The 27,581-nt window shown below is 42.2% G+C and overlaps 4 protein-coding genes across 7 annotated transcripts; all 4 read right to left on the bottom strand.

Moving 5' to 3' along the window:
* Positions 1-257: 257 nt before the first annotated feature.
* On the bottom strand, positions 258-7,155 carry si:dkey-21c19.3 (sentrin-specific protease 1). 2 transcript variants are annotated; one of them, XM_034537440.1, is made up of 18 exons: positions 6,525-7,155; positions 6,249-6,307; positions 5,972-6,153; positions 5,807-5,882; positions 5,515-5,707; positions 5,238-5,373; positions 5,037-5,155; positions 4,350-4,573; positions 4,165-4,228; positions 3,813-3,851; positions 3,637-3,721; positions 3,388-3,528; positions 2,675-2,803; positions 2,253-2,456; positions 2,084-2,163; positions 1,880-1,964; positions 1,069-1,164; positions 258-986 (listed from the first exon to the last, which is right to left on the bottom strand). In XM_034537440.1, exons 1-18 carry the CDS (start codon positions 6,653-6,655, stop codon positions 924-926), a joined length of 2,106 nt encoding a protein of 701 aa, XP_034393331.1. In that variant the 5' UTR covers positions 6,656-7,155; the 3' UTR covers positions 258-923. The 2 variants fall into 2 exon arrangements, with proteins under 2 accessions (XP_034393331.1, XP_034393330.1); XM_034537439.1 differs by having other exon boundaries at positions 4,350-4,627.
* A 1,007-nt stretch (positions 7,156-8,162) lies between these two features.
* On the bottom strand, positions 8,163-13,526 carry LOC117734088 (protein lifeguard 2-like). The gene is made up of 12 exons (XM_034538161.1): positions 13,258-13,526; positions 11,809-11,896; positions 11,536-11,624; positions 11,329-11,393; positions 11,174-11,227; positions 11,023-11,073; positions 10,881-10,920; positions 10,584-10,621; positions 10,171-10,258; positions 9,933-10,028; positions 9,728-9,781; positions 8,163-9,613 (listed from the first exon to the last, which is right to left on the bottom strand). Exons 1-12 carry the CDS (start codon positions 13,270-13,272, stop codon positions 9,464-9,466), a joined length of 828 nt encoding a protein of 275 aa, XP_034394052.1. The 5' UTR covers positions 13,273-13,526; the 3' UTR covers positions 8,163-9,463.
* Positions 13,527-13,709: 183 nt separating this feature from the next.
* mfsd5 (major facilitator superfamily domain containing 5) lies at positions 13,710-16,439 on the bottom strand. 2 transcript variants are annotated; one of them, XM_034538061.1, is made up of 2 exons: positions 16,278-16,439; positions 13,710-15,953 (listed from the first exon to the last, which is right to left on the bottom strand). In XM_034538061.1, exon 2 carries the CDS (start codon positions 15,870-15,872, stop codon positions 14,424-14,426), a length of 1,449 nt encoding a protein of 482 aa, XP_034393952.1. In that variant the 5' UTR covers positions 15,873-15,953; positions 16,278-16,439; the 3' UTR covers positions 13,710-14,423. The 2 variants fall into 2 exon arrangements, with proteins under 2 accessions (XP_034393952.1, XP_034393951.1); XM_034538060.1 differs by having other exon boundaries at positions 16,119-16,431.
* Positions 16,440-17,075: 636 nt separating this feature from the next.
* nr1d4a (nuclear receptor subfamily 1, group D, member 4a) lies at positions 17,076-27,573 on the bottom strand. Of its 2 annotated transcripts, none has more exons than XM_034537637.1 (8): positions 26,888-27,573; positions 22,308-22,607; positions 22,127-22,215; positions 21,899-22,043; positions 19,211-19,782; positions 18,923-19,108; positions 18,583-18,793; positions 17,076-18,474 (listed from the first exon to the last, which is right to left on the bottom strand). In XM_034537637.1, the coding sequence occupies exons 1-8, from the start codon at positions 26,907-26,909 to the stop codon at positions 18,278-18,280; spliced, it is 1,722 nt and encodes a 573-aa protein (XP_034393528.1). In that variant the 5' UTR covers positions 26,910-27,573; the 3' UTR covers positions 17,076-18,277. The 2 variants fall into 2 exon arrangements, with proteins under 2 accessions (XP_034393528.1, XP_034393527.1); XM_034537636.1 differs by lacking the exon at positions 26,888-27,573 and adding an exon at positions 22,854-23,005.
* Between the last annotated feature and the right edge of the window lie 8 nt (positions 27,574-27,581).

Genomic DNA, 27,581 nt, shown 5'->3' on the forward strand with positions numbered 1-27,581 from the left:
TGTTCAAAAGGCTGTATACGTTTTAAATATGTACAAAGTTCAAAATATATTGAATATGCTCAAGTTGCTGCAAAACAAGACTGAAATACATAAAATAGACTTTGAACCTTAATTTACAATCTTTTATCAAGACTAACATACATTTTGTTTGTTTACCCTGCTATCGGAATATAACTAAGACCGTTTTATCACACTTGTAAGTATGTATGTGGCAAGGTCAACCTTCTATTTCCGTTAAACCACACGCTGAGGCAATGCTGGAAGAAGCTTTGGACCTTTTATTCAAACAAATTACAAAAATAGTTGTTTGAGGTGAAATGTTTTATAGGGGGAAACAATAAAAAAAATAGTGTGCCCAAATACTAAGTAAAATATTTTTAAGACTAGAAGCCATTCAAACGAGTCTTCATGGTAAAGTTTATTTTCCTTTTAAATGTACCAAAAGTATCAAACATTGACAGCAACACTAAAAAGTAGTATTACTGTCATTATAAAAATAAGCAGCATAAGGTGCTCATCTCCCTGTAAGACAAAAACAACATGTAAACTTGGTATGTCTGCATCAAACGGACCGCTGCATCAGAGTATGGTTTGTAAGTCAGTACAAGTGTGAATTAAAAAGCTGTTCCGGAGAGGCGATTCAAAACACGCAGCTTGTCAGCTGCTCAACTGAAGCTCCATGGGTGCTCAAAAACCCCAAAGTGGAGTCGAGGACTGGGAGGCAGTGCTTGGTGCTCCAGCAACATCACATCAGCCGAGATCAGCTGAGCGCTTGATTGACGGTAGAGGATGCAGAGGAGCTGAGCTGGTTCCTGATCTGGCGTGCAAGTCTTTCCCAAAACAGGACGACGAGTAGATCCTTCTGTTGAGCGGAGCTCAGCCATCGCAGCGGATTTCCAACATAGTGAGCCGACTACACACATTTACAACAGTTTATGCTTCAGAATCTCCCAAACCATCCGTCTTCTGAAGTAGGGCATGTGGTTCTGTGAAGTAAAGAGACGTCATGCAAGACATTTTTAGGCCACTATCATGATAGTTAGCAGATTAATCCGTGTTTATGATTACCTGTGTGAATGTGATTGGCTTGTCTTTGGTAATGTAATCTGCATATTTGCATGTGAACATTCCACAGTCGCTACCATTCATCTGCTGTGGGATTTCCTGAAAGCAAAAAGAAAGGAAAAAGATGTTATTGGACAGTCCATGATGCAAAATGACTACAATTATTTGTAGAGGTTTGACAGGATATTTTATCAATAAATATGATTATCTAATTAGTTTACCAACTGTGAGAACTTTGCTTTGAATATTCCATCACATTTAGAGTGGATTCTTCCTCAATAAGCATCCAGCATCATGATAAATGTTATTGACAATGCAATAGCATTATTAATATATTTTACACAGTATAGTTTCTCTTCGCTTGCTATTTCAGATGCATCCCTGCTCTAATGACCAAGCTCAAAGCAACATTGTAAATTATACTGCTCTGTTAATGAGAAACAAAGTAGGAAGCCAAGATGAACCTACAGACTGCTCCTTAAATACAACCAGAGAACTGAGACTATTTCCACAGGGGCATTGATGTGCCAGTGAAACAACATAGGCTATATGTCAGATGATTTATAGACTGATGTAATCTACTTCTGTGTATGCTGTATAACTATAACGATGAATATCAAAACTAGTCCATTGGTTAAGAATGCTGCAGTGCAGCACGAACATGGACAAGGAGGGAGGCACTACTTGCTCCTAAAACAATAACCTGGAACTTTCTGCTGGTGATGGAAAACCATCCAAAAACTCAAAAGCAATTGCAGATTGATGACAACAATGAAAGCAAGATTACTTCTGTCCTCGCATGTTAAAGTCTTACATTGCGCTTTTTGCTGTGCAGAGTCCAGCCTGATGTATCCAGTGCTTTGCCCTTCTTGTCCTTACTTTCATGTTGCAGGTAATCACTGGGGGGGAAAAATTAACTTGATTTCTTAATGGTTTCAAAAAATTATTTAGCAGGAGTTACATTTACCTCTCCAAATATGTATCCCATTTAACAAACATAAATGATACTGAAACTCACAACAACATTCTGCATGCTTCATCATTGTTTCCTCCCATGGAATCAAAGTACAATATAGCCTTTTTGCGGAAATCCACCACCTAAGAGAAAGAGTTGCACAATAAAAAACTGCAACATAAATTCCAAAGTTGTCACTCCCAGGTTTGCAATTATGGCCATTAAGACGTACAGAGAGGCACCAGTGCACCCCCAAGTGGACAGGAACCAGTAGGATGTCTTTAGAAAAGATGTCCATCTTTTTGGTCCAGCGGCGGACAGCAGAGAAGCCACTGCTGCGCAGCTTGGGATAGAAGAAAGTGTTGAACGTATTGGCCGATGGCAGGTTGGGGTCCTTGCTGCGCTCCACCAGCAGGTTCATGTAAAAGTTGATCACCTTAGAGATTATGGAGGGAGAGTTTCAATTAGCAGAACAAGCACAACTGTACGACTCAGTTGTGACAATTATTACATGCACAAAATAATTATGGTCAAGTATTTCTTTAAACATTGTGATGTATACATAATCAAAACAGGGATGTGATCAATCTGGTGCAAAATGAAAGCCTGCTGATCATTCACACAGCTCTGACCTTGAGGAGTATGTACACCCACCTCATCATTGAGCCAGTTAAGGTTGCTGAGGGTCTGCAGGTCTTTGCGTGTGAGGCTGAGACCAAAACCTTCACTTAACACTTCATGGTTACCTCCTCTCAGCACCCTGTTCACCTCAGCATCCATTTCCTTCATAGAAAGAGATGGCATACATGTGAAAAAACAGGAAATATTAACTTACCATTATATTTATGAGATGTAAATTTGTTCCAAATATAATACCGCTTGGCAGTAGGCAGAAACAAAATATTGCCCGTTTTATTCTTAAATCTAATATTTAAAAAAAAAACTATCTGGTCTTAACCTATAAAGGCCAAGTTTGTAGTTTATATTAATTGTAGTATTTTTGGAACATTTACATAATGATAATTTCCAGGGAGTGGCTTTAGGTGAGGCCTGAAAATAACTTTTTTAAGTAGGTAGGATTTTTCAGTTGGATCATTTTCAAAATCCAACATACTCCTCCTAGTTTCTCAAGATTACCAACCCCATCTTAAAGTAGCAGAGAGCACTTGATATCAGCTAGAAGAAATGTACAATAAATCAACATGCACAGCAAAACAGGGCCATTTAGTCCCTGTTTACTTTCAACTGCTTTTCTACTTAAAAAAAAAAAGAAATTAGTCAGTAACTCAGAAATATATGGGAAAGCAAGTCTTTTGTGTCATCTAAATAAATGATATACACATTAAGCATTAAGACAATGACCACACCTCTGTGAGTTCGGGGAATTCGGGTTTCTCTACTGAAGGCTTTAGTTCTTCTATCACAAGAGTCAAAGGAACCTCCTTCTCCAAAGGGACTCGAACATAGACCTCCACATCTGGGCTGCGTTGCGACTCTTCAGACAGGCGCTGGGAACCATCAACAAAATGACACAGATGAATGGGATAAGAAGAGGTCGAGATACAACTGATGCAATAAAACTGAATCGGAAAGAGAGCTTCATGGTGCCCACTCACCTGTCGCAGCAGCAGAGAAGCCAGGGCCTCCTGCTCTTCAATCTGTCTCCGTCTTTCTCTCGCCCGAGAGTCATACATACTAGTCCTACAGTGACAAAAGATACATGTTTTTCTCTGTTCAAACATAATATCAGTTATTAATGGATTATGTATATAATCAAATACACTGTACTTACAATTCTTTGATCCATAACTCTGCTTGGAAACATGGCACACTATAAAAACAGAAAAATCTGTTAACATGTAAACAAAAAAAAATTAACTTGAATTGACTCTTAGCTTTGTTGAAAGAAGTCCTTGTTTTTACTCCACCAAGTATCAAACTTAACATGGTGTGTATGAGTTTATCCAAATTCAATTCAAATGTAGAAGTGAAGTAACAGCATCCAACATTAAATGGTAAGACATCTACATTTTACATTTGTAAAACATTATCATCATGTTACACATTAACTACAGTGAAATGTAGCTTGTGAAGCAACAACGTAAGGAACAAAATAGCAATACGCAGTGAAAAATAATACTAACCTTGAGCGTTCTTGCTTTTTACCCCTTTTCTCATTTATAATAATTACAGAGTCACCATCATGAGCTGCAATAAAAGACAAGGAGATTACAACCAAAGAACAAGTACAGAAGCAAGCAAATACTCAATTCACAATGCCTACATTTCAATTAAGTGCACACACACACACGTGGGTGAAAAATTGTACCTGATGATTGTGTGTCCTGAGAAGAGTTATCCATAAGAGCAGATGGGGAGGGAGCTGCTGTGAGAGTAGCTGCTCTGCTGGGGTCTGTGTCCAGAGACCACGTCTGGATCCCTGGCCTATTGGAATTCCACACTGGGCTGGGGAGGTTGCTGGAGCTCTGGCTGGACATCCCTGTGGGGCTAGGGGTACTGCTGGGTCCCTCTGAAGTTCCTCCTACTGCTGACCTAGAAGGGGAAGATAACTGCAGCAGTCTGCGGCTGGTAGTCAGGAAGCTGGTACTGATGAAAAAGTGACAGGGGTAAGAAGATGAGAACAGGCACTTCTCTAGATATAAAGTCTAGAACAGTCAAAGTGATAAAAGGATAGACCTGGAACAATTCAAATGCATGCATCATTCCAATTCACTGCCTATATAAAATGGAGCAAAAGTGATCAGAGTAAAGATGGACAATAACTGGTAGTTTTATACCTTGCAGACCAATTCCAACTACAAAGCACATATACCATTGAGTATCTCTAAACAACTTTCAGGCAGAATTAGAGTTTTGGATAAAACACCACTGTTAATTGTTTGCTTTTGTAAGCCACCCACTGGCATGTGAATGCATTCGAAAATATATATATTTTTTTATATTTCATTGAGGGTTTGGCATCGTTAAAGTCTACCGTCTTTGTATTTATACGTACAAATCTCTGTGTGACCTCACAATGGTGTGTGAGCTGCCGTTGTGAAGGAAAGATGACTGACCACCAGAGACCATGGTCAGAAGCTGCCTGTAGACCTCCTTCTCCTCTTCACAAACAGACTGGACAGAGGAAAACCATTAAATAAATGAAGAAATGCAAAAACGGAGTTAGCAGGAATTTAATTTTTTTGGGGCGTCTGACCTGCTGTGCTGTGCAGCGGGGCCTGGCATTGTGCATGCGCCCAGATGAGGTGCTGTGTGTTGGGCTGTGCACTACATTGATGGGAAATGTCTTCTCATACATACTAGTGCAAGAGCTGCTTGCCACTCCACTAAAACTGCAAAAACAAAATGACAGTGTTGTAATCAAAACATCATCAATTGACCATAGTTCACCCAGTATATCACATAGTACATCATATAACAAAAAGCAACTTCTGAAATGGGAGAAAGGTAAAAACAAAAGACACAACGAATACCTTGGTGTTCCATATGGTCGGAGGTTTAGGGGCCTGCCTAGCCGTGGAGACGGGTGCGATTTTGGGGTGATGGAGGGTGGCAAGTTGACAGAATGCCCATTTATTTTTGGCACTTCACGATGTGTAGGACTCATGCACACTTGTCGCCGACAGACTTTTGATCCCATAATGTTCTTCTCATGGCGCAACCATTCTAGAGTTGATAAACAAACAGTAGAATAATGAAGAGCACGCTCAAACTTTAGCTACCTTGATGCAAAAGCTCATACAAAGCTTTAATTGACAATTTTACCCGATTTGGATGTTTTCCACTCTAATGTTGTCGAGGGAGCAGCGAACATCTTATCCAGACAGTTCCTTTCAACAATCTGAAACCAAACATATATACAACATGTTTAAATTAAGGCAAACATGTTTTGACATCTCTAAAGTCAGGCCCCAAACATTTATTCCATACCGGCATCCCAGCCCAGACTACTGCTGATGTTGAGGGCTGTGGCTCTCCAGGTGGAGGACTGGTAGAGGCAGGCAGTATATTGCTCAAGGTCGGGCTCACATTGTTTCTCATCCATGTAGCCACACTGGAGCTGTGACTCTTAACCCCTTCAGCTGCAACCTTGACTGTGTCAATAAGATCTCCTAGAGAAATTAAAAAAGACAGACAATTGTTAGTAGGATCATACTGGTTTAACTGTATCACTACATATACATATATAGAGTTAGATATTAATTACCCATTCGAGATTTCTTTCTGATTATGCCATCTTGGTTGATCTGTTGTCCATCTTCCAAACTTAAGGGAAACAAACAGACAGACGCCATACAGTTAAACATATTCCATCCATTTCGACAAAAGGAAAATAAACAATTTCTTCACGTAACAAAAAGAAATGACCAGCGGGACAATGAATAGCAGTTCAACAGACACGTTACACTGACTCATACATAACTTCACAGCAGACACACTGACTGCTGGTGACACAAGGGAACAATGCTGTTACCGTTCATACCATTCAATTGGTCTTTTCCTCCTTAACGGACCATCGCCCGGGGTCCGATGTTCAGAGTCCCCCACAGCTGGCTCACCATTGCGAAGATTGGCAAAGCTCGTTTCTACCCATTCGTAGATTTTGTTCAACATGGCTCAAAGGTTTTATAAATTATGCCGCTGGTTTGAAGATAAATCGCTGTAGCTACTTTAAGTCTACCTGTCAAACCTAACGGAGCCAACGCGCTTCATTCGACTGAGGCGGGTTAGCTGAGGCTCTTTCAAAAGCTAATGCTCCTCACCGTTATCATTTTACAAATTCACACGAATCGAGCTCCCCTAGCTAGTCAGTTGAGACTTAGTTACTTAATTGCCTAGCTAGCACACTATGCTAACTAGCTCGCTAGCTAACGTTGCTACGACGCGGCTAATTTATGGAAGTATGTTTAAATTCCAGCAGGAATGCGACAAGTCGCAACCAACGCGTTCGGAAAAACGGTTATCATTTTCAGTCCCACCCCAACTTATTTATATGTCCCAAACGTGACTTTAAAACGCATATAAACTCGTTGAAGAATATTATCTCCCGCTTCTTCCTCATTCAAAACCACAACATGGCTGAATACAACCCTCGAGCATCGCACGCTGTGATTGGCTGACTGGGCGCTGTGACTCCGAGTGTACTCGTCTGTTATTGGTTGATTGCAGACTGGAGGAGACCATTTAATATACGTCACACACGCCGGTTTTGCCTTCTGAACACAATTATTTGACGTTTGCGCTTTCATATCCTGTGTGCCTTTCGCACTCGCGCACGAAGACAATTGCGTGTGAAGGAATAGTCGATGTAGTCTTCTGTGATTTTTTTTCTAATTAGAATTTCAATGAAATAATCCTATTTTTATGCCAAACACATACAGCCACAAAGTGTGTTCTCGGATGCTTTAATCATTCAGTCATATTCAAACAGGTTTTGAGTATTTATTGTCAATCATCAATTAAATTGACAGCATAAATGCAAGCCAAGAAGCTACCCTGTTCAGTATTAAGACCGCTATGACCTGCCAAAGCAGCACTCATGACCCTGACCTCGCCATAGTCCTTAAGTAGGCCAAACTTATCCACCCTGAGGTATTGTGGACCAAACAGTCACAGGGAAACCTGAACTGACACACATAAAAACACTATTTGGACAAAATATGTTATGATAAATATGTTTACAATGTGTACTATAACATAATTACTATTATGTGTTCAGGAAAATACTCAATAGAACTACGGCTCCAAAATAAACAAAAGCAATCGTGGGATAAGCTACCCTATACACAGCTGAGAATAATATGAAAAGTATTTTATCTGAGGACCAAAGGGCTGGTAATTAACATGTAGAAACTGCATTCAATTTTAACGGAGGAAGAGTGTTATTAATATTGCAAGAGTATATTCATTGTATTAGAAAGTGCACCTCCATAACACTGAGATGTTTAAGCTGAAAATATAAACAATTAAGTGAAGCTCTCTTTTGTCCTATAAAAAGTGGCATAATAAAATATTTCTTAAATTATTTTTGTGTTTCAAGATTAACAGAGGAAAGGTAATGCTATTAAAAGGTAATGTAGAAGTGTTCAGGCATATTATTACTTATTAAATCAGAGACATGTCCATTCAGACACATTCACCCTTTATTAAATCAATACAGTAACACCAATGTGTCAGTTAAATGCAGGGTGCTCTAAAAAACAATATACTGAGTCAATATCATCACATGAAGGTAGTCCAAGGCCACTTTAGATGACTTGTGAATTCATAAAGCTTCAAACTCACAATTTTATATCACAGACTATCTGAAATATATCATTCTGTCATAAAAAAATAAACTTCAAATGTCATGAAATATAGCTTTCAAGCCCTTCCATAAAAAAACAGGCCTCTTCCAAAAGTTACAGTAAATGTATGCATGTATGGCACTGTCATCTTTATATTTGATTATCATGTGAAACCACTTAAGACCAAATTAATACGTTTAAATAATACCAAGTCAATCTTTGCGCAAACTAAATGTCTCATGAAAAAAAAATGTATACACAATCTTCATTTAAAACATTTCAGGTTCTAACACACATAATAAACAAATTATATACTACTAGTAAACAACATAACAATGGGAGTGCAATGAATGACAGCCTCAGAGCTAAATGGAGTAAAACCAAAACACAGACCATACAGAATACAGTAAATATGAGGAACAAATCAAGTCAGAAATGAGTAACAATATCACAAATTCATAGAATAATTTTTCTAAATTGTAATTCAAAAGCTAAAAAAAAACGAACAGGCCACCTATCCCCCCCAAAAAAGCATGGGGTTTCTTGTAATTCACAGTATTGAGACAACATTGGATATGCTTGAAAACACGGGAAGTCTTTTTTTGTGCTTTTTTGTGCTTTCAGTCATTACATCACCAACAACAATAATAGCCCAGTGATGTGATGACTAAAATTGGCATAGTTAGAGCTTTTTAAGAGTCATGCATAATGTGTCATAGATCACATACCTCTCAAAGAGCACTGACATCTATTTGTTGCAGGACATTTGTGATATCTAAGCAGGTATGGACATGAAAACACCCATAGAACTTCAGATAAACACTCACAGTATGTTTTTTTCTATACGATAAATGAGATCACTGATTGTTTCTTGCTGGTAAAGCTAGTAAGCTAATACCATAATGTGGTGTGGGTTCACAACATGCTAGAGAGGTGGGGAAGTCTGTAGACATTTTGGATGTGAACACTGACATACATCTATGTAAATGTATAGCTGTACAAGAGAATCACAAACTATTTGTGGCCTTAACAGTATCGGGCAAAAAATAAAGCTGTTACATTTGGAAGCATTGTCATCTAAATCATGTCTGCCTAGATCTCCGTCCCTTACAGATAAGAAAGGTGGCACGATGGTTTACTCTTGTTTGGTTCCGAAGATTTGGAGGAAGAAGGAGAAAATGTAGATGATATCTAGGTAGATGTTGAGAGAGGCAAAGACGTACTCCTCTGGACTCATGCTGTAGCGTTTGTTCCCCATGAGGAGCTGAGTGTCAAAAGCCAAAAACTGCAACAGAAAATAAAACGGTAAGACATCATTCTGTTTATTTCTGATTCTGATAGAAATGGTCATACATTGTTGACTACTGGTAATGGCTTGACAGTGTATATGTACCCGTACCATTGTAAACAGTATGGCTCCGAGGACAGCGTAGGTGGCATCCAACCAGGGTACCTAAAGGGCAAAGATTACATGATTAGTTTGTCAGACTTTAACTTAACATCTGCATTTGACTGATCTATATCCTCATTGTGTGAAAATCTTCCACATTGTAGTCTTACATGACACAACTGATGTAACTGCCGTATTTGACAGTCATACTTACATATTGAAAGGGAAGGACGAGTGTCAGCACCAGTCCAGAGAGGAACATGACCATGCAGAAGACAAAGAGCACGCCTTGGTAGGATGTCACATCAAACTAGATGAGGAAAGCACATGAAATCAAACCTGTTAATCCAACAGCGTGTAAAAGCTGACATGAGAATGATTTTCACTCTCATTCATGCATACAGAATAACAAATAATATATGAAGTACAGTAAAGGAAAAAAAATTTCTCACCTTAGTTTGGAAGCTGAAGACTGTAACCAGGAGACAGACTGCTGCTGTGATGCCCAGACACATCACCACTGACTTGGTGTTATAGAAGCTATTCAAACAAGAAACACGCAAAGACAACTTACTGAAAATGCTTCAAGAAATTTCAAACAGAATACACAACACAGTTGTATATTGGCCTACAGTAATGGCTGCACATACAACCTCACATACTGTAAAGAAAATACATTGCTGCCTTATCATTAAGCGTCTTTGAGTGTCTAGAAATGCGCTATATAAATTCAAAGTATTATTATTATTATTATTATTATTATTATCTGGATGCAAATGCCATCATGCTAGCGAAGGAGAGTGTAAAGCCGAAAGAGACAAAGCATGACTATGACATAAAACCGTGAGCAAGCATAATAGTGTACCTGGACAACATCCCTGTCATGTAGGAGAGTGAGAGGGTCTGCAACAGAACATATTATAGTCATGTACAACTGCAGGTATCTGTTAACATCTCTTTAGACAAGGCATGACAGGAAAACATTACATGTTATAAAATATATCAATAAATTAGTTCTAGATCATTTTAGCTGTCAACTTACAATTATTTGTGGTGTGAAAGTTAGTAAAACATATTGTTCATGAATGATTTGTTTTGAAAACACTGCTCATAAAAAGCATGTCTATACATGAACAACTTGTAACATGTGCCTTATACTTACAAAGATGCAGAGCAGAATCAAATTCCATGGGAACCGTCTCCTGTAGGAGTAAGTAGAGTAAGGTTTGGAGTCACAACACTGTTTGGTTGTTGTTGTTGTTTTGTTGATGATGTGCATTTCATTCTGAGAAGTTTTAACTTACCTTGGTGCCGAGCAGCAAGATAGGGTCAGATATGTGACAAAGAACACAGCACTGGTAAACAACAGAAACATGGTTAGATGTTTAGTTCGATGGAAAAATGTACAGAGTAACTGTGTATATTGAGTTGGGACCCCCTCAACCTGTTACTTACTAAGACGCCCAGTACCAGCTGGGGTTACTTTGAATGTAGTCTTTCACTGGGTCACTAAAAGGAACACAGTCTGAAGTAAGATCACTACCAATAATTACTTGTTCAATATTGTTACACATGAGAGACGATTAAAAAAAGATTGGCCTTACACTCACCAGAATGTGAAAATAGCCACAATCGCGAGAGTCACCAAGAGCTGGATCATCAAGATGGCGTACACCTGAAAGAAAGAAATGACAACTATTGCATAATTGTACATGGTACTGTGTGTGCTGAGCAGGACTTTAAAGTATAACAATATGCATTTGAGGTAAATGGTCAGTGATGCACTCCCAACAGAGATCAATAAAGCTTTTTGATACCTTCCGGATAAAGATCCTCCTGATGTTGCGATCATCCCAGTTGAACTCTGTGAGTGTCTCAACGTCATTGTAGCAAGGAGCACTGGTGCCTAGACAACACACTTATTTAGGACTTTTTGGTGGTTAAGCTCTATATGCATGACAGTCAACATATACTTCTCTAATCCCACCACACTATCCCAAAACACAAGAAAACATTACCAAATGTATTTGTTGAAGATAATGGCACACTAACTTTATGATCAAATACAGGAGGATAATGTGTTGCTGTACCTGCAGTGGCTTCCTCATAGCTGGGAGGAGTTGGTGACACTAAAGCTTCAACACTGGAGCCATTGGAGGCCTTGTTTGCTAGTGACAGCTGGTACAGAAGCACACAAGATGAACAAGTTGTCACATTTTCAGATTAGTCTCTTACACATTTAAGATGAGGGCGAATCAAAATGCTAAAGATCCCAACAAAAAGAAGGAAAACTGAAAGGTTTCAGACACAGTGTTGCTTGCACATGCTTAAGGCACCAGAGTGTCAGCAAAGTACCTTGTTACTTAGTGTGATATAACACATACTCACTTAAAGTATCATGATATAACATTTATGGTGCAAAGAATCACACTGGATAATGCATATTCAGGAGTCAAGTGAGTCATATTGTAGGAGCTTTTCCAGATTAGAAAATGAAAGTAGGCTATCAACATTAATTAACTGTTGAACAGTGTTGTATTGCATTATAAATCACTTAAATATGATATCATATTTTATAGACGTTTCAGCAGGGAGTCCACATGTTTTCCTCGCGAAGGCCTACAATTACTTACACACCGAGTGCTTCACTCGTCAACTGACAGTTCAGCTTCTTTCAGTACATACCATACACTTCATAAGGATGTTTATTGTCATCGTAAAAATATACTGATATCTACATAGGTTCAGTGTCCATAAATGACGCATGCAACTGGAGCTGACATCAGTGAAAGCCTTCCCATCCACACTTCGACACATCAACTGGTTCATCTCTAATATAGCTAACTCCAACTAATTCACTTGAAACCGTTTCCCAGGCTCATGACAGCTGGTGTGCCTCTCACTGTTGACCGGTCCAGCTGTTACGCAGCAGCGGCACAGCTGACTGACGTGAGCCCCGGGAGCACAGCATCGGGTGCTCGTTAAGCATTAAATATTCAACGGCGATGTCACAATTGAGTTAATAACCACTCGACACCGTTTTTACCATTTGGTCGACATTGGGCACAAAGTGACTCGCAGACGGTAGCTTTCCATCACAGAAAGAAATGGGCCGTCATTGTGACGCAATACGATCAACCAGCCTGTGACGCATTTCATTCCAAAAAAAAATGCAGGTGACTCGCAACCGCTTACAAACATCGCAACAAATATATTTTCAGCCCGAATACAAAATGCTACTACAATGCAGGACATGGAACTAGTTATTAAAATACACTACCCAAGTTTGAGTTCTTCAATAACATAAGTATTGCAAGAACTGACATATACATAGTCATTAACTATTTTCATGTCTGTTTTTAAACATGATGGAACGTCTCGTGCTGATCCTCATATATCACCATCTGGTGGTAAGCGGTTGAAAAGCATGTCACAATAGTGAGACTAACGGGATGGAGTAGATACGCACATCAGTTTGAATCGTCACAAATAATAAAGGACAAAAACAATAACTGAATTACATTAAAGCAAACCCATACCTTTCCCTTCGTCATGATGGATGTCTGTTGCGTCCTGTAGTTGGTTGTCTTGTTCTGTATGCCAGCCAGTCAATGGTGCTCTGCTGTCTGCGTCCTTATTAATAAGGTGGTTCTTGCAAAGTCTAGCTGAAGCACTGAATGTGGTGGGAAAGGACCTCAGATTGATAGTGCTCTTCTTTCCTGCTCAGACTGGACACTTGTGATGTAATCCCCAAACAACGCAGTTAAGACTCGTGCAGATACCCCTCCCTCACCCAAAGAGGGACGTTCTAGCAGCATCTAGGTGAAGCTGCGCCATAGAGAAAAACTAGGACTGTACCACAGCAGCAGGAAAAATGGGAGGATGGATGCCTGCAAAGGCCGTTACGAGAGTCCCAAAATGATACTACTGAATACATATTATAAAACATCCATATGGCCCACAAACAAATTCCAGTTATATCCAACAAAACTATTATGTACAATATGTACCCTTTTATTTAAAAGTGTAAAGATCACAGATAAGATGAGAAAATATCCAAAAAGATGATGCAGAAAAGCATTAATGCAGTAAAACCAACAAACTGTAGATTTCTCTTTTCAATAAAAGGACAGACTCAGAAAAAGAAAACATACAGAAGTATTGCAAGAACTGACGTACATGCTAGCCATTAACTTATTTCGTTAATTGAACTCTTTTCATGTCTGTTTTTAAACAAATAATGGAACGTCTAGTACTGATCCTCATGGAGATACTGCCAAAAATTAAATTAATTATATTGCGCCAAACACATCACCTCATCTCCCTGAAGGTGCACACAATGAGGCAATACTGTGTTCTCTGGAATAGTTTCATACAGGAGTTTTGGACATTCAAGCAGTTAACTTGACAAATGACAGTAGATATGGCTATGTTCCCAAAGCAGCCCCACACAGACAGGATCAGTAAAAGTCTCTCCTCAAAAAACAACAACAGAGTAGCAACACAGTAACATATAAAAAATAAAATGTATCTAAATATTTATCTACCAACACCCCCCCAGTCTTTGATTTCCTTCAGTGATGCATTTGGCAAACTATACACTTATGATCATTGGAAACGCATGAGGTCTCTACTTTTAGTCGCACTAAACAAGCACGTTACATTCAAAACCAGTCAAGCATATATTAATAAGTGGTCCATGTCCTCAGTCCATCTCCCCCTCGTCTCTAGTTCCTTCCAGTCTCAGGTCTGTGTCATTTCTGCCGAGAGTAAACAGACTGACTACAGCCATCAAAGCTGCCAGCATCATAACTGCACATCCTCCAAACATGCGTCTGGTGCCGTTACCTTCCTCCCCGCCACCTGTTCCTGATATCTCCCCATGAAGTGCCAGCAGCCCTAGGCAGGCCAGCAGGTGCAGAGGCAGTCTGAACCAGGCCATCACACTAGCCCGCTTCTCTTCTGGGATCACCCTGCCCTGGAGAAAGCTGACTGCAGGGAAATAGAGCCCACAGGCCAGCTCCAGCAGCAGGAAGGCCAGAAAGGATTCATGAGGTCTAGGTTGGCCTGGGGCAGTGGAGAAGGTCAGCATGAAGAGGGAGAAGAAGGCCATCAGCACAGCCAGGCAGAGAACATGGCCAGGCTGGAGATGATAGCGTGTGGAGGTGGCTACGCGGTACAGCAAGGAGCCGGCCATGCTGGCAGCCATCAGGCAAGAGAACACTATTCCCAAAGGAGGCCCATGAGGGTCCAGTACCGGAGTCCACAGGAAAACAAAAATGTAAAGGACACTTTCAAACAGGGCCTGCACTCCACCTAAGAGCATGACTCTCCTGTCTGACAGCAGGCAGCGCAACCCATCATGGCAGCTGCGTGAGAAACGGGCCCTCGCCGACAAACGGCTCACTCCTCCATTCGGAGTGCCAAAAGGCAGTTTCTGTTTGTCTTCTTGAGCACCGTCTTCAGCCTCTTCTTTGCCCCAGTCGGTTAGCACCACCCAGCCACAGCACACCAAGCAGGGCACAGCCAGGAGAAACGGAGCCACCGGCCCCAAATGGAGCCATTCAGCCAGCAAGTTTGACACCAGCCCTGCTCCCACAGCGAGCCCATGATTCCAGGTTGCAGCTTTGGTGAAGGTACTGGGGATCCACTCCTTGGGGAAATCGTGGATGTCTACATGACGGTGCACGTACCAGGCTTCAAATGTGGTGGTGAGCAGGGATGTGGACAGACCCCCCAGGATCCGACCCAAAATCAAAACAAAGTAGTCTGTGGACAGCTTGGTGAGACAACAAGCAGAGTAGGACAGGCAGAACAGAAGACAAGACTGTCTGCGACCCAAGACTTGAGGGAGCCAGCCTGAAAAGGGAGCAAACAGAATGCAGGAGGCCAGGCCACATACATATAAGATGGCTATTTGGGATTCCAAGAAGCTGTAGTGACGGTAGAGTTTGTAGAGGTAAGGACCCTGGAGCCAGTCCGCCCACAACGCCAACAGGTATGCGCGGAGGAATACACTCTGGAAGCGACGGAAAGCCGGGTTGGCCGCAGCAGTCGGAGTAGACTGAGGTGGGACGAGACGGCGTGCTGTGAGCTCGAGGCCAACACATAGGGCGAGCAGGACGATGATGGCAAGATACGCTGTCACCAACATGGTGCGATGTACGGCACCCGCTGGAGGTCAAAGCCGAGGTCCTGGTGCGTTTTCGAATCTCTTCCTTCTATCTCTCAGCACCTGTGGAGACAAATGGTGAACAAGAAGCACAGAAAGAAGAGCGTCGCCGTTATTATCCATGTTGTCCGGGAGCTAGCTTTGCTAACACGCTTTGACTTTGAGGAATACAAGTTAGTTGACTGACGTTACTCATCAACAAGCCCGTTACAGGGCCGTGCGCGTTACCTTCATTAATGGCGGAAAGCCTGACTTGCGACCATTCCGTTTTGTTTACTTAAAACACGTATATCGCTGAGCAGTGCCTCACGTCACGTGCTAACGGTAGCTCACGAGCTGCCGACGTTAAGATACATGCGTTCTCTGTGATCTGCGTCACTATCCTACCATAGACTTTCCTCGTTAGTGACATGATATCCTCCCGTGACATTTGACAGCATTCCCATATTAGCCACACGACGGACACAACATAACACAGTGATGGTGTGTGATGAGCTACGGTGGCAAACACACCATTCACTTCCGGGATCCATTATTTCACCACAAGGTGGCGTCACTGCTTCGCTTTCTGATTTCCAGGGGTAGGAGAAAGTTGTTTCACGTGTCCAGACATCCCTCGTTGTAACTTTCTCAGAGGGCCAGTCCACTCGTATTTGATTCATTTAAATGATTTATAGTCTGCTATTTGAAGTAGTATAATTAGTTCCTGAGGGGGAAAATCGTCTCACATACTGATGTGCACAACATGCTATGATGATAATGAACTATGTTGATGTACTCTGGCTGACCTAGATTTTTAGCGTTGAAGGCAATCACCCCTCATAGAGTGAACACAACCTGATAATGCCACTTACTTTTTTTTTTCCATGTGCCAGAGCACACTTTTAGTTGCAGCGGGTTAATCATTATTAAACGGCTTCATTATTAGGTGCCACTATGGTGTAAAAGGGTCACACGATTAAGAACCAGTATCTGCTATCTTTACAATGTATTATATTTTATAAGGTCATCGTGTTTTTTCATGTGGAATCTTAATCCGCAGAGTAACTAGTAACGGTGGTTGCCAAATATATGTAGTGGAGATGTACAAAGCTGTGTGTGTGTGTTTTTTTAATACTGTTCCTGACTACATCTTCATTACTGCATTTTTACCGAATGGACACAAAAGAGGGACACACAAGCGGATTAATACATCATTCAAAGTTTATATAATTTTAACATTTCTATTTAGGAATAAAGATTTACAAAATGTATAAGATGTGCTCAATCAGCCACAATCAAACTAGCAAATAGTGAGAAGACCAATCAAATAAGATCTCTTACCCCAAAAATATCTCTTTTGTTTGTATGACAAACATTGGGGGCAGAGGAAGGGTGCATTTGGAGTGAGTGCTTGTGATGTCAGGGATTATGCTGGTTGGTTACATCATCTGATAGCGGGAATTTCGTCCAAGCCGTCTGAGAAACTCGACTACTTATTGTCCTGTGCCACGCCCCTTTGGCATGGCCAAACCCACATCAATTGCAGGAAGGACAGTACATTCTTTTTAATACCAAACTGATCTGTCCGATCTATCACATCAATTTAGTCCTTGATACATAAACATTAGGGTAACAAAATATTTACAACAAAAATAAACAAAAGAACTACAAAACCCAATATGTCATACATGCATCTCAACCAGTCCATCTGTCATATAGTATAATGACGCAGACACAATGTTTTTTTGAGATAAAATAAAATGCCATTGACTTATGAAGTTGACATTTAAAACCAAAGTGGGCCATTTTTTCAGACAGAATGCATCCTATTGTGTACAAGTGACCCATTAAAATAGTGGTCTCATTCCACTAATACAGATGGTATGTTTGTGAAAGAGTGATACATAATTACGTTAATATTTCTGATTTTGCTATGTATTATATACAGGTTCCCAATCTCTTAAACACAGACTGACTGTCGATAATCTCCTAATGATCCCTAAATAATAACTGTCTTTCAGCTGCTGCCTGTCGATTATTGTACGGCTTAAGTAATAAACAGAAGTGAACTGGCTTTTATTCTTACTGGATATAATGAGCAAGTGCACAAAAAGGTAACACTAAGTCTACATGGCCATTATTTATTTTTTACTGGAACAATGTCTCTCAAGAGGTGTTGTGGTTGTATCTTTATTTATCCCAAAACATAGCATGAAGATTAATAGTGAGTCAAAAATATGTTCACTACTGCCCTCATTCATCTTTTTTAAAACCACTCCTCAGATTGCACAATACATTTTTTCCTCAATTTTCAAGGTGGTCGTGTGTGTGTGTGTGTCTCTGGTGTCCTGTATATTTCTCTGTAAAACAGTTTGTGGAGGTGTGCTCCATAAACAAGCCTCTGCTCAAGGGTCGATGCGAAAGGCCAACAGTTTGTCGGCGTGCAGATTGTTCAGGGTGCGCAGGTCGGGCAGGAGCAGGAGGAGTTTGGGAAAGAGAGTTGTGTCATCTGGGCGGCGGCGAGTGATCAGTGACCGCAGGGCACGGATCAGACCTTCCTGTAGCTGCTCCACAGCCCACATGTCTGTGATGCCAGAACAATCTGTGGAGCACAGAGGGAGACCAGTGTGAGTGGTTGACAGACACAGTTACTACATTATTGGTCCATGAACAAATGTCACACACATTAAGTAAAGAGTGCACCTCTCACCTGCAGAGACCAGCACCACGGCCATAAAGAGGGCCATTTCATCAGGCTCGAGCCCCAAGGAGCTCAGCCTTTCACTGAAATCAAACATTGCGTCCAGCAGAGAGCCCATGCCCAAGGCCCGCAGGGTGGACAGGGGGTAAGTTTGGCCATTCAGGAAAGTCACTGTTCGATCGTCAGCATTGAACAAGGTACAGAACCTAACCATCAGAACCTAAACACAGAGCAAAAGAACAGAAACAAAAATAAGTTGGAGACAAATACTAAAACCAATAATACATTTGGAATCACAAAGAAGGAGCCACATATCTTAAACAACTCATCTAAACATGTATGTCATTACCTGGAAGGTGCCTGATTTGAGCAGCATGACCTGGTCTTGTTGGCTAAGCTCCTGAAATCCTGGAATGCCCTTGGCAAACTCTACCACCTCCTTGACAGCAGGAGTGAAACACTGCGAGAAGGATTCCCATATCTCCTGACTCGTGCGATCTGCCCCTGATACAGGCCACGCATTGAGAGGACAGGCCTTTGGGAAAGAAAAAAAGGACACAGAAAGAATCATAAGTGGTTTGTCAGATAAGATATGTCACCAAGTCTTGATCTGTTTTAGTTTGCTTCCTGCACTTACCAGCACTTTAGCTCCTGAAGCTAATTTCCATGGGCAGGTGGGCTGATTTTGGGTACTTCCTGCATTGCAAAAACTGTTATCATTGGCAGAGTGGCCTTTTTGAGAGGTTGTACTGTTAGACTGATCATGATTCTGATTTGCTGACACTAAGTAGCTGTAGCAATTGTTGTCCACATTGAGGAATGTAGGTTGGTTGTCATTAGGGGCAACTGGGCCAAGAGTTGCAGACGCAACGGGGCAAGACTGATAACTCGGGTTGGAGGTGGGGTGAGTGGAGACTTGGGTAAAACTGGCATCCTGAGAAAAGGGAGACGCATTATTGTTGGTGCTGATGCTTGCAGTCTTGGCTGCTCTCTCATGGCTGTTGCTGCTGGTGAAGATATCGCGGTAGGCTCTGGTGATGGCCCCAATGGCCTCTTTTGAGTGGCCATCTTCTGGGCTACTCAGAGTCTCCCTCACTGGAGGTGAGTCCATGTCCATTTCCGCCGACTCATTTAGGCTGTTCATGTAGCTTTGCATCTCATCCAGAAGTCGCTGCTTCTCTCTCTTGGGGATGCGGCCAAAACGCACAGCTGGAGAAGACAAAAGCAGGGAGGATGGATCAGCTTTCAGTCATTGTGACAACATGGACATTTACACTGGATATGTTTTGTTTGCTTAGAATCATTTCTGAAATTACCTAAAATGATCAAGATGCAGCAATAAAATGACACCCAGGTCCGAGCCATTTAGGAAAGACAGGACTGCCACTGTTAATTACGCTGGCTAGAAATTGAAGCTGAGCGTTGTAAAACATTACCTATTACACCCTTTGATACGCATACATCAAAAGCATGAAATATCCTTAAGTGGTGAAGGATTTCAAGGAGAATCATATGAATCACCTATATCCCCATCTGTCTTCCCACAGTAACTATCAGCTGCGAGGCTATTTATAGACCCCCTGCTACCATCTGCCTCACCCTCTCCTCTATCCACCCATGTCCTTCCTCTCCCGCTCCCTCTCTCCATATGTAAGTAGGGCAGTGGAGCAACGTGACGTCACTGGCACTGAGTATGTAAGAGGGAGGATGAGAGAGGTAGGCTTGAAATGAGTTGCAAAGACAGTAGTGAGAACATGAAAAGGACTGACATGAGAGACGGTGATGCATGGAAAGTGAGCGTGTGTGTGTGTGTGCAAGGTGTTGTTAGATAAGTCAGAAAAGGTGCGCTGGTACAGCATCAAAGACTTTTGCATGAATAAAATGTGTCTGGCAGCAATAATTTTTGGAGGCAATATACTGTTATTCTCATATGTTAAACAAAAGCATTTAACATGAAAACACAAAGTCGCAGTGTTGGGTAACGTGAGGTGATTTACTTGACCCAGTAATATGCACAGTTATTGCTGTTTATCAAAGATACGTAAATCTGTTCATTGCCAGCCGGATCTTTTGATGAAGATGAGGTCAATAATGTGGCATGAGATGAATCGCTTTCATCATGGTTAAAAAAAAAAGCAAATGATGCTCTGGTTGGAGGAAGAAAAGTGTGCCATCATGCCAATGGACTTATTAGTGTCAATATATTGCAGAGCCAACGTCACACAGCTGCCTGCTGTGAAATGAGGGTGTACTATTTATTGTGGTCTGCAGGCAGTTGCCTGCGGTTTTCCTGTTTTCGTAATGATTGAAAGGAGAGCAAAAAGGGGTTTCTAGGTTGTGGTCCTTATTGTTTTAGAAAATTGCCTCGAAAAAGGGTCGACCTGACTCTTTGTACTCCTATTCGTATATTCCCACCCTATTTTCTCTGTGCACCAGAAGTGTCAAGCACATGCAGAAATAACACACACCTCTTTGCTAGATATATTGGGCAATGCAGAGTACTGGAGGGTGGAGATAAACAGAAACCCTACTGAGAAGAAGAAGGCAGGCAAACTACACCAAGTAGGTCATTACGTACGCGTACACTATAGGCGCAGTTCTGTATTGTTTTTCTAGGTCAGCCCACCTGTTTTCTTAATCCGTGATGATGGGCGATCAATCAGTGTTCCGCTATAAGAACTTAAACTCGGTGATGAGAGCATCACGCCTGATAAAGTCTGTCACAACGACTCACTTTGTAATGCATCCCTTGCTTAATTGTTGCCATATCCCACATTAATGGCAGTAAGATGTTCTATGGGCATACACAAGGTAATCAAGTTGACCCCGTTCCAATTTCCTAAAATAATTCCTGTGTTTGCTGCAGTTTTCCAAATGATAGATAGCTTCGGGGACTTCAAGGCTCCTCTTCTCATAAATCATTGTCTGAGAGGGAACATGGTGGGTTTGAGGAGGAGGAGGGGGCTGTACTGAACAAGAACATAGAGGAAAGAGTATTGTGTATGCTGCAGAGGGCATGAGAAAGACACTTAGAAACTTAAGAGAGTGAAACAAGGCCTGATGTTACTCTTTGGCAATGCAGTGAGGGACACAAGAGAAGAGCAAGACAGGTGTAGGTCTGCTGATGAAGTGAGAGGCTGAGCTACTGGCACGATGACCTCAAAAGACAAAGCATTACATTTTTCACACAGACCTACATATGAGCACTGTGCCTCTCTCGGGCAGCCTATTTCCCCGCAGGTTTGGTTAATCATAGCACGGTGGCACTCTGGCAGAACTGCACGAGGGCCTCTCATTAAAAAAGAAAAAAGTCAGGATGTCTCACCATCTCTTGACATGCCAACAGAGAGGCATTTCTTGAAGCGGCAGTGCTGACACCGGTTGCGGTTCATGCGCATGATCAGACAGTTCTCATTCTTGACACACATCTTGTAGTTGATGTTCTGCTGGATGCTCCGGCGGAAAAAACCCTGGGACAAAAAAAACAAACACATGGTGCACTAAAGCCAACACAGTATGGAATCACTCCACATGATTCTTTTCAGGGGCTTACCTTGCAACCCTCACATGCATGCACTCCATAGTGGAAACCAGATGCAATGTCCCCACAGACTTTGCAAAGCATAACCATTCCACCCGTCTCTGAAGAAGGGTCAAGAGACAGTTAGATGAACTCCAGAAATGCAAATGAAGGTCTAAATCTTCATGCATATCGACAAAGAGGAAACACTTACTTGTGAACGTTCCTGTGAAACCGCATGGCCTCTTTCCTGCGATGGGATGCGCATAGGTGTGCTGAGGAGTGGCTGCCGCTGCGGGGGCACTGTAGACCTCTGGGAACTGGAATATCAGTTTAGAGGAAGGGGTGGTGCACCCAGCTGCCTGATGTTTAAACGCCCCAATCTCTGTGAAAGTAACCTCCTCTGGAGATGAGGGCTGGGAGGGTGAAGAAGGTGACTGTGTCTGGTACCCACTGGAGGGGCTGCCAGGGCTGGGGCTTGAAGTGCCAGAGGACCCTGCGTACAGGATGACTCCTGGAGACAAGGGAAAGAATGGAGAACATCAGACCTCTGAGCCAAGAGTTCAAGCTCATGACATTTTGATATTGATGAGAAGGGGCATTATTAAATAAAGTATTTCGCCATTTAATCATTATTTTGTAAGCAAATGGCTGAATTAAACTAATTAAGTTGTATCATGAATTCAAGTTGGCCATCCTATAAACCGTTACGCTACACTGTACACTGGATGCGATGTGATGTTGCATAAGTTCTGGTCACCAGTGAAACATGTGATGGGTCGTTGCTTCATCCTTTGCGCTCAAGCAGATAAAGTGGGCGCTAAAAATACGGCAGGGAGCAGCAACGAAGCGCTACTTTTGTCAAAGAATTCCTGCGCCATGATAATTATGCGCTATTTATATAGGCACCATGTCAATAGGTTGTCGTTACAATGTGGTAGTTTCTGAAGTTGTGCGTGTCTCTCTCTCTCTCTAGCCATGCGTCGCGGATGAGCTGAGACACGGCCTCACACGGTCTGCGGGGTCTGCTGCCTCCTCCGCTCCAATAATAGCCTCGCTCCCCTGGCAGCGTGCCCAGCGCCAGCTAACTGCGCGACACCTGACCGCCGCCTCACATGCCGCACTCCTGACGCGGTTACTGCCCGAACCAAAGCCGCAGTCTCGTGTGGAAATGCACAACAATCTGAAGTCATATCTGTGTTTACAAACACATGCTGACGGGGAAGCTGTTGGCAGCAAGTCTGAGCCGCTGCTGTTCATGCGCCACAGTGGTTGGAGGACGTGAGTCACGTGTTTGCAAACGGAAAAGCCTCAACTGTATGGACTGGCTGTTGTAACTCATACTTACAACTACTCGCCTACAGTCCACAAGAGAGACGTCTCAGAATGACAGAGGGAAATAGATTTATACAAAATAATCTAAACAAATATTGGTCAAATGTAAATCTTAATTCATAATTGGCAAATGATAACTTCCAACATCCAACATGTGGGCTCTGGTTTAACCAACACATGCAGCCTTGTGGATGGAAATCACGCAGAAGTGCAGCATAGGCCTTTCCTTGTGTTGATGTGTGTTTTGCTGTACATATTTGAGCTATAATGTGTAGATAATCCCTCACCCAGCATGTGTTGGATGTGAGTCATGCCAGAGCCAAAGACAACAGGCCCGAGCCTCACCTCCTCCTAAGTTTACATGCAGACACAGTCATGGCCCAACCCCCACTCCACCCGGACACATTGCATACCTGAAAACTCAGTAAGTGTACAGTATGTACAGTAAGTGTTTATGAATGACCCCTAGAGACACTGCTGTAAACTCTAATTAGCAGTCACTTTTATAATCTGCTTTCATGATGGGGGTTATAAAACCTGAGTAGCACAGTAGTAAGGTTAATACAATTGATATAATGTCGATAAACATTGCCTTCTTCTACATTTATTGTGACCGTGATATCAAACCACTAGCAGTTTGACATGTTTTTATTCATATCGAACTGCCCATGTTAAGCTTAGCCTACCCGTGCAAACACTAATCTGCCTGCAACTGGAGGCAGGCAGAGAAACGTGAGCAGTGCACTTTACAGGCACAGCAGCTCCTCTTTCCTCCTCTCCTCCCTGATTCTCTGGTGCTCTTCATCTCCTATTTCACTCGCTCACCTTGCAGGACATGTAGAGAGTTCCATGTAGCTACAGTTAAGGTGCCCATTTATAATTAGCATATTACTTCCTTAGAGCAATGCAGTTATTGTTTTCAGTATAACTCAGGCTTATGTAAAGTCGATATTACAAGAACTTTTCAGGGTTGTGCGATGTTCTCCGCAGGGGAGATGCATCTTCTAAAGGTTTCGACTCCGCTATATCTGATTTGGCTTCGTTTAGAGAGAGAGAGCATGAGACGGGAACACGTGACGAGGGTGAAAACAGTTAACGCGTTGAATCGCTGACCCACTGACCAAGCTCACTGTCACCGCAAGCGGCATCAGCACAGAAGCGTCCGCGAGAGCCCGGCACGCGGCAGGAGGAGGGGGGAGGGCCGGGGGATCTCACGCGTCGCACGCGGCTTTGGGAGGAAAGACACGTGAGGGGGCTTCTGGAAAGACATGACGCTGCGCTTCCAGCCAGAAGCCGGAGCACCTCTATACAGGCCGCCATGGGCTTATAACGAAAGAGCCAAATCCAAGAGAGCAGCATGCGATGCGGCGGGGTAGTCTGCCTGTGCTCCACCTGCACGGTCAGCCAGCCGCTGCATCTATAGTTTTGAAACCGGATCACGTGAAGCACCGCTGCGGTGTCTCTCATTCCTTTGCAGAAAACATCCACCAGGGGAGTGTGAGGGGACGTACTGTAGTCGAGAGTGAGGACACGGTGTACAAAGGTATGCAGTCAGTTGCTCTGCTTTTTATCTCCCTGTCATTTGACAGAAACATGTAATTATTAAAGACCTAGTGCAACTGAGCGACCCAGGTTCATTACATTCCCATACAACTAAACTCTCATGTTGGGGAAAACAATCCTCCAAGGCTAAACGGGTTGGGCTGAACTGAGCAAACTAATATATATGTAAGAAATAACTTGTTACAACTGACTTCCATCAAAGGGTTGACCCTTCACATGAGGACGAGGATGCACAGATCATGAACATATTGATTTAAGCAAACACATATTCTAAAATGCATGCATGTCGCATAAGCACAATGAAGATGTTTTAGTTTTTCAAAACTGTTGGACTGTAAACTGCTACAGTCGATCACAAACTCCTACCAACTGTTATGTTACTGCCAATTATGTCATCCCGTTATGACAGTGTATTTCTGCATATTAACTATGTGGGTCTATTTTGTACCTTATATGGCATATAAGAAATGCAAATGTATATTAATGAAAATAACGCGTTTGGGGAAATTCTCCATTTGCACGCAACCCCTCCAAACCAGGACCATTTGGGGCTCTGTGTCCACACACACACTCACACACATACAATCTCTTTTGATCTAGACTTTATGAGTTATTATGATATTTCCAAGTTGTGTTTCGATCACGATACCGACCTCATGAATAACATGAAGTCATGTGCATTCCAATAACTTATTGAAACATTAAACAGGGGAACCAGTTCAAGCTGGCCATTTGGATTTAGATCAGTGAGAAGAATAACATATTACAAAACTAATGGAAATATTCACTGCCATTTAAGTTGAAAAGAAGCAATTATATTACCTGTAACAACACAATCAAATCAAAATTTGAAATTGCCAAATCCCCTCCACCACAACACCAAACATCCTGCGAACATCAAACACCACCAGCATGCAGCCTTCATCTTTATCGGCTGACCAATACTACACCTATTATCTCTGATTGCTCATTTAACTGCATTGCTTGTTCCGTGACAACTCTGGCCAATACTTTGTCAACATAAATAGAAAGTCATAACTCGGTGAGAGGGTTTATGTTGCCCACAGATTCGAGGAACACTGACGGTGCATGCCCCTGGTGCGCCCATCACCTGTGCCGGAGCGTGACTGCGCTTTGTAAATGATTCACTGTCAATTAGGAGAGGGAAGCAGAACGCATGTGTACCTTTGGCTGACCTCGAGAACGCGCTGCCTAATACCACTTAACGGATGGAAGTCCTGCAGTTATCAACTGTTACGCTGCAGGCACTGAAGCGATGGCCTTGATAATGAAAACCAACACGTCCTTTATGACAAAGGTTCATTGTTTTTCCCAGCCGTGAGATGATAAAGTGCACAGTTTAAACTCTGGCTCTCAAAGATTATGATTACAGGGACAGCCAGTGTACTGTAGCTCCACGTGAGTTTGTTTTCAACGAGAGACACAGGAAGTGGCCATCTGTCAGTATAGAGATGCAACCCTGCGTTGCCCTTCGACATTTGAACGCAGCGTATACTGTTCATATAAGTTTGTGTACAGTCATACTTTATTGAATTTGGAAACAAGTTAAATGCATTAAATACGGAATTTTCATAAACCAATAAAATGACTAACCTCAGTCACATATAGTCAATTATACACATATTGGAGCGTTAGGTGTTGTACACCATCAGTCAAATAATAAATACGTATTTCTTACATTTTAAATACAATTGTATATTTTTAAGGTGTATTTGAGTCAGACACAGCTACATTGTCCCCTATTGACTGATGGAAACAACAGGAGTGAACACACTAACCAATGACTCGTTAATCATTACTAAACCCCATGTCTAAATCAACATTGCTGATATAATGGAGCAGTTGCTGTCCAACATGATGTTAATGTTATCTTACCACCACCAAGGCTGTTATCCATTCCTCTTGTGGATGTCGATCACTTTCAGCAGACTTGAAGATTGACGATCGTGAATGTCACTGGACTTGAGAAAAAGTATTTTGAAGACAAGGGAGAAAGTCCGAAAAGAGCTTTGCATCAAACACCTGCTCCATCGAGCGCAAACATGGGAAGAAGTGAGGTGAATGTCTTCAGTGCGCGTAAAGTTGCCTCCCAGTACATTTTAGAGGTATCTCTCGTGGTGCTCTGTTCTGATCTGACTGAGGCGAGTTGTAAAGGCTACTCAAAGATACCTGGTTGCCTTCTGTGCTCAGGATATTGCGACTCGGCTCGAGCGCGTGTGATGTTGCACGTGCAGAGATTCAAAGATTCTCATGAATTCCAAGAGAGAGTCAGCATTTCCACGAACAGCGTCAGGCATGACATACACACCCACTTGTACAAACGCCCACTTCACTCACGTTTGCAGGTGGTTATGAAATGTGACCGCCTGTCCATTCGCTCAACTTGTGGTATGTCTGTGTGGGATTTGGCTCACTCTTCGTATCTCGCGGAGTCCCTTCGCTCCCTCTCCCTCTCTCTCCTTCACGCTTTTCTGCCTTTTCATTGGCGGGGATCTGCCGAGGGGAGTCTGATGCGCTTATTCGACCGTGCTAGGCTCTGTGTTCAGTAAAGCAATGCACGCTACATGTG

Source organism: Cyclopterus lumpus, chromosome 7, assembly GCF_009769545.1.
Source record: "Cyclopterus lumpus isolate fCycLum1 chromosome 7, fCycLum1.pri, whole genome shotgun sequence".
In the NCBI taxonomy this organism is placed as follows: domain Eukaryota; kingdom Metazoa; phylum Chordata; class Actinopteri; order Perciformes; family Cyclopteridae; genus Cyclopterus; species Cyclopterus lumpus.

Bases quoted from the DNA above. Each gene is read 5' to 3' on its own strand.
- mfsd5 (XM_034538061.1), bottom strand. From the start codon at position 15,872: ATGTTGGTGACAGCGTATCTTGCCATCATCGTCCTGCTCGCCCTATGT.
- si:dkey-21c19.3 (XM_034537439.1), bottom strand. From the start codon at position 6,655: ATGTTGAACAAAATCTACGAATGGGTAGAAACGAGCTTTGCCAATCTT. The intron at 5,883-5,971 runs GTATGGAATAAA...GTTTGGTTTCAG, and splicing joins TAGTCTGGGCTGGGATGCCG to ATTGTTGAAAGGAACTGTCT. The intron at 1,965-2,083 runs GTGAGTTTCAGT...TTTCCCCCCCAG, and splicing joins GAAGCATGCAGAATGTTGTT to TGATTACCTGCAACATGAAA.
- LOC117734088 (XM_034538161.1), bottom strand. The intron at 11,625-11,808 runs GTACAGCAACAC...TGTGTTGTCTAG, and splicing joins CTATGAGGAAGCCACTGCAG to GCACCAGTGCTCCTTGCTAC. The intron at 9,614-9,727 runs GTACGGGTACAT...TTTCTGTTGCAG, and splicing joins GAGCCATACTGTTTACAATG to TTTTTGGCTTTTGACACTCA.
- nr1d4a (XM_034537636.1), bottom strand. From the start codon at position 22,884: ATGAAGCAACGACCCATCACATGTTTCACTG. The intron at 22,044-22,126 runs GTAAGCCCCTGA...TTTTTGTCCCAG, and splicing joins ATGCATGTGAGGGTTGCAAG to GGTTTTTTCCGCCGGAGCAT. The intron at 18,794-18,922 runs GTAATGACATAC...CTCTGTGTTTAG, and splicing joins TCAAATCAGGCACCTTCCAG to GTTCTGATGGTTAGGTTCTG.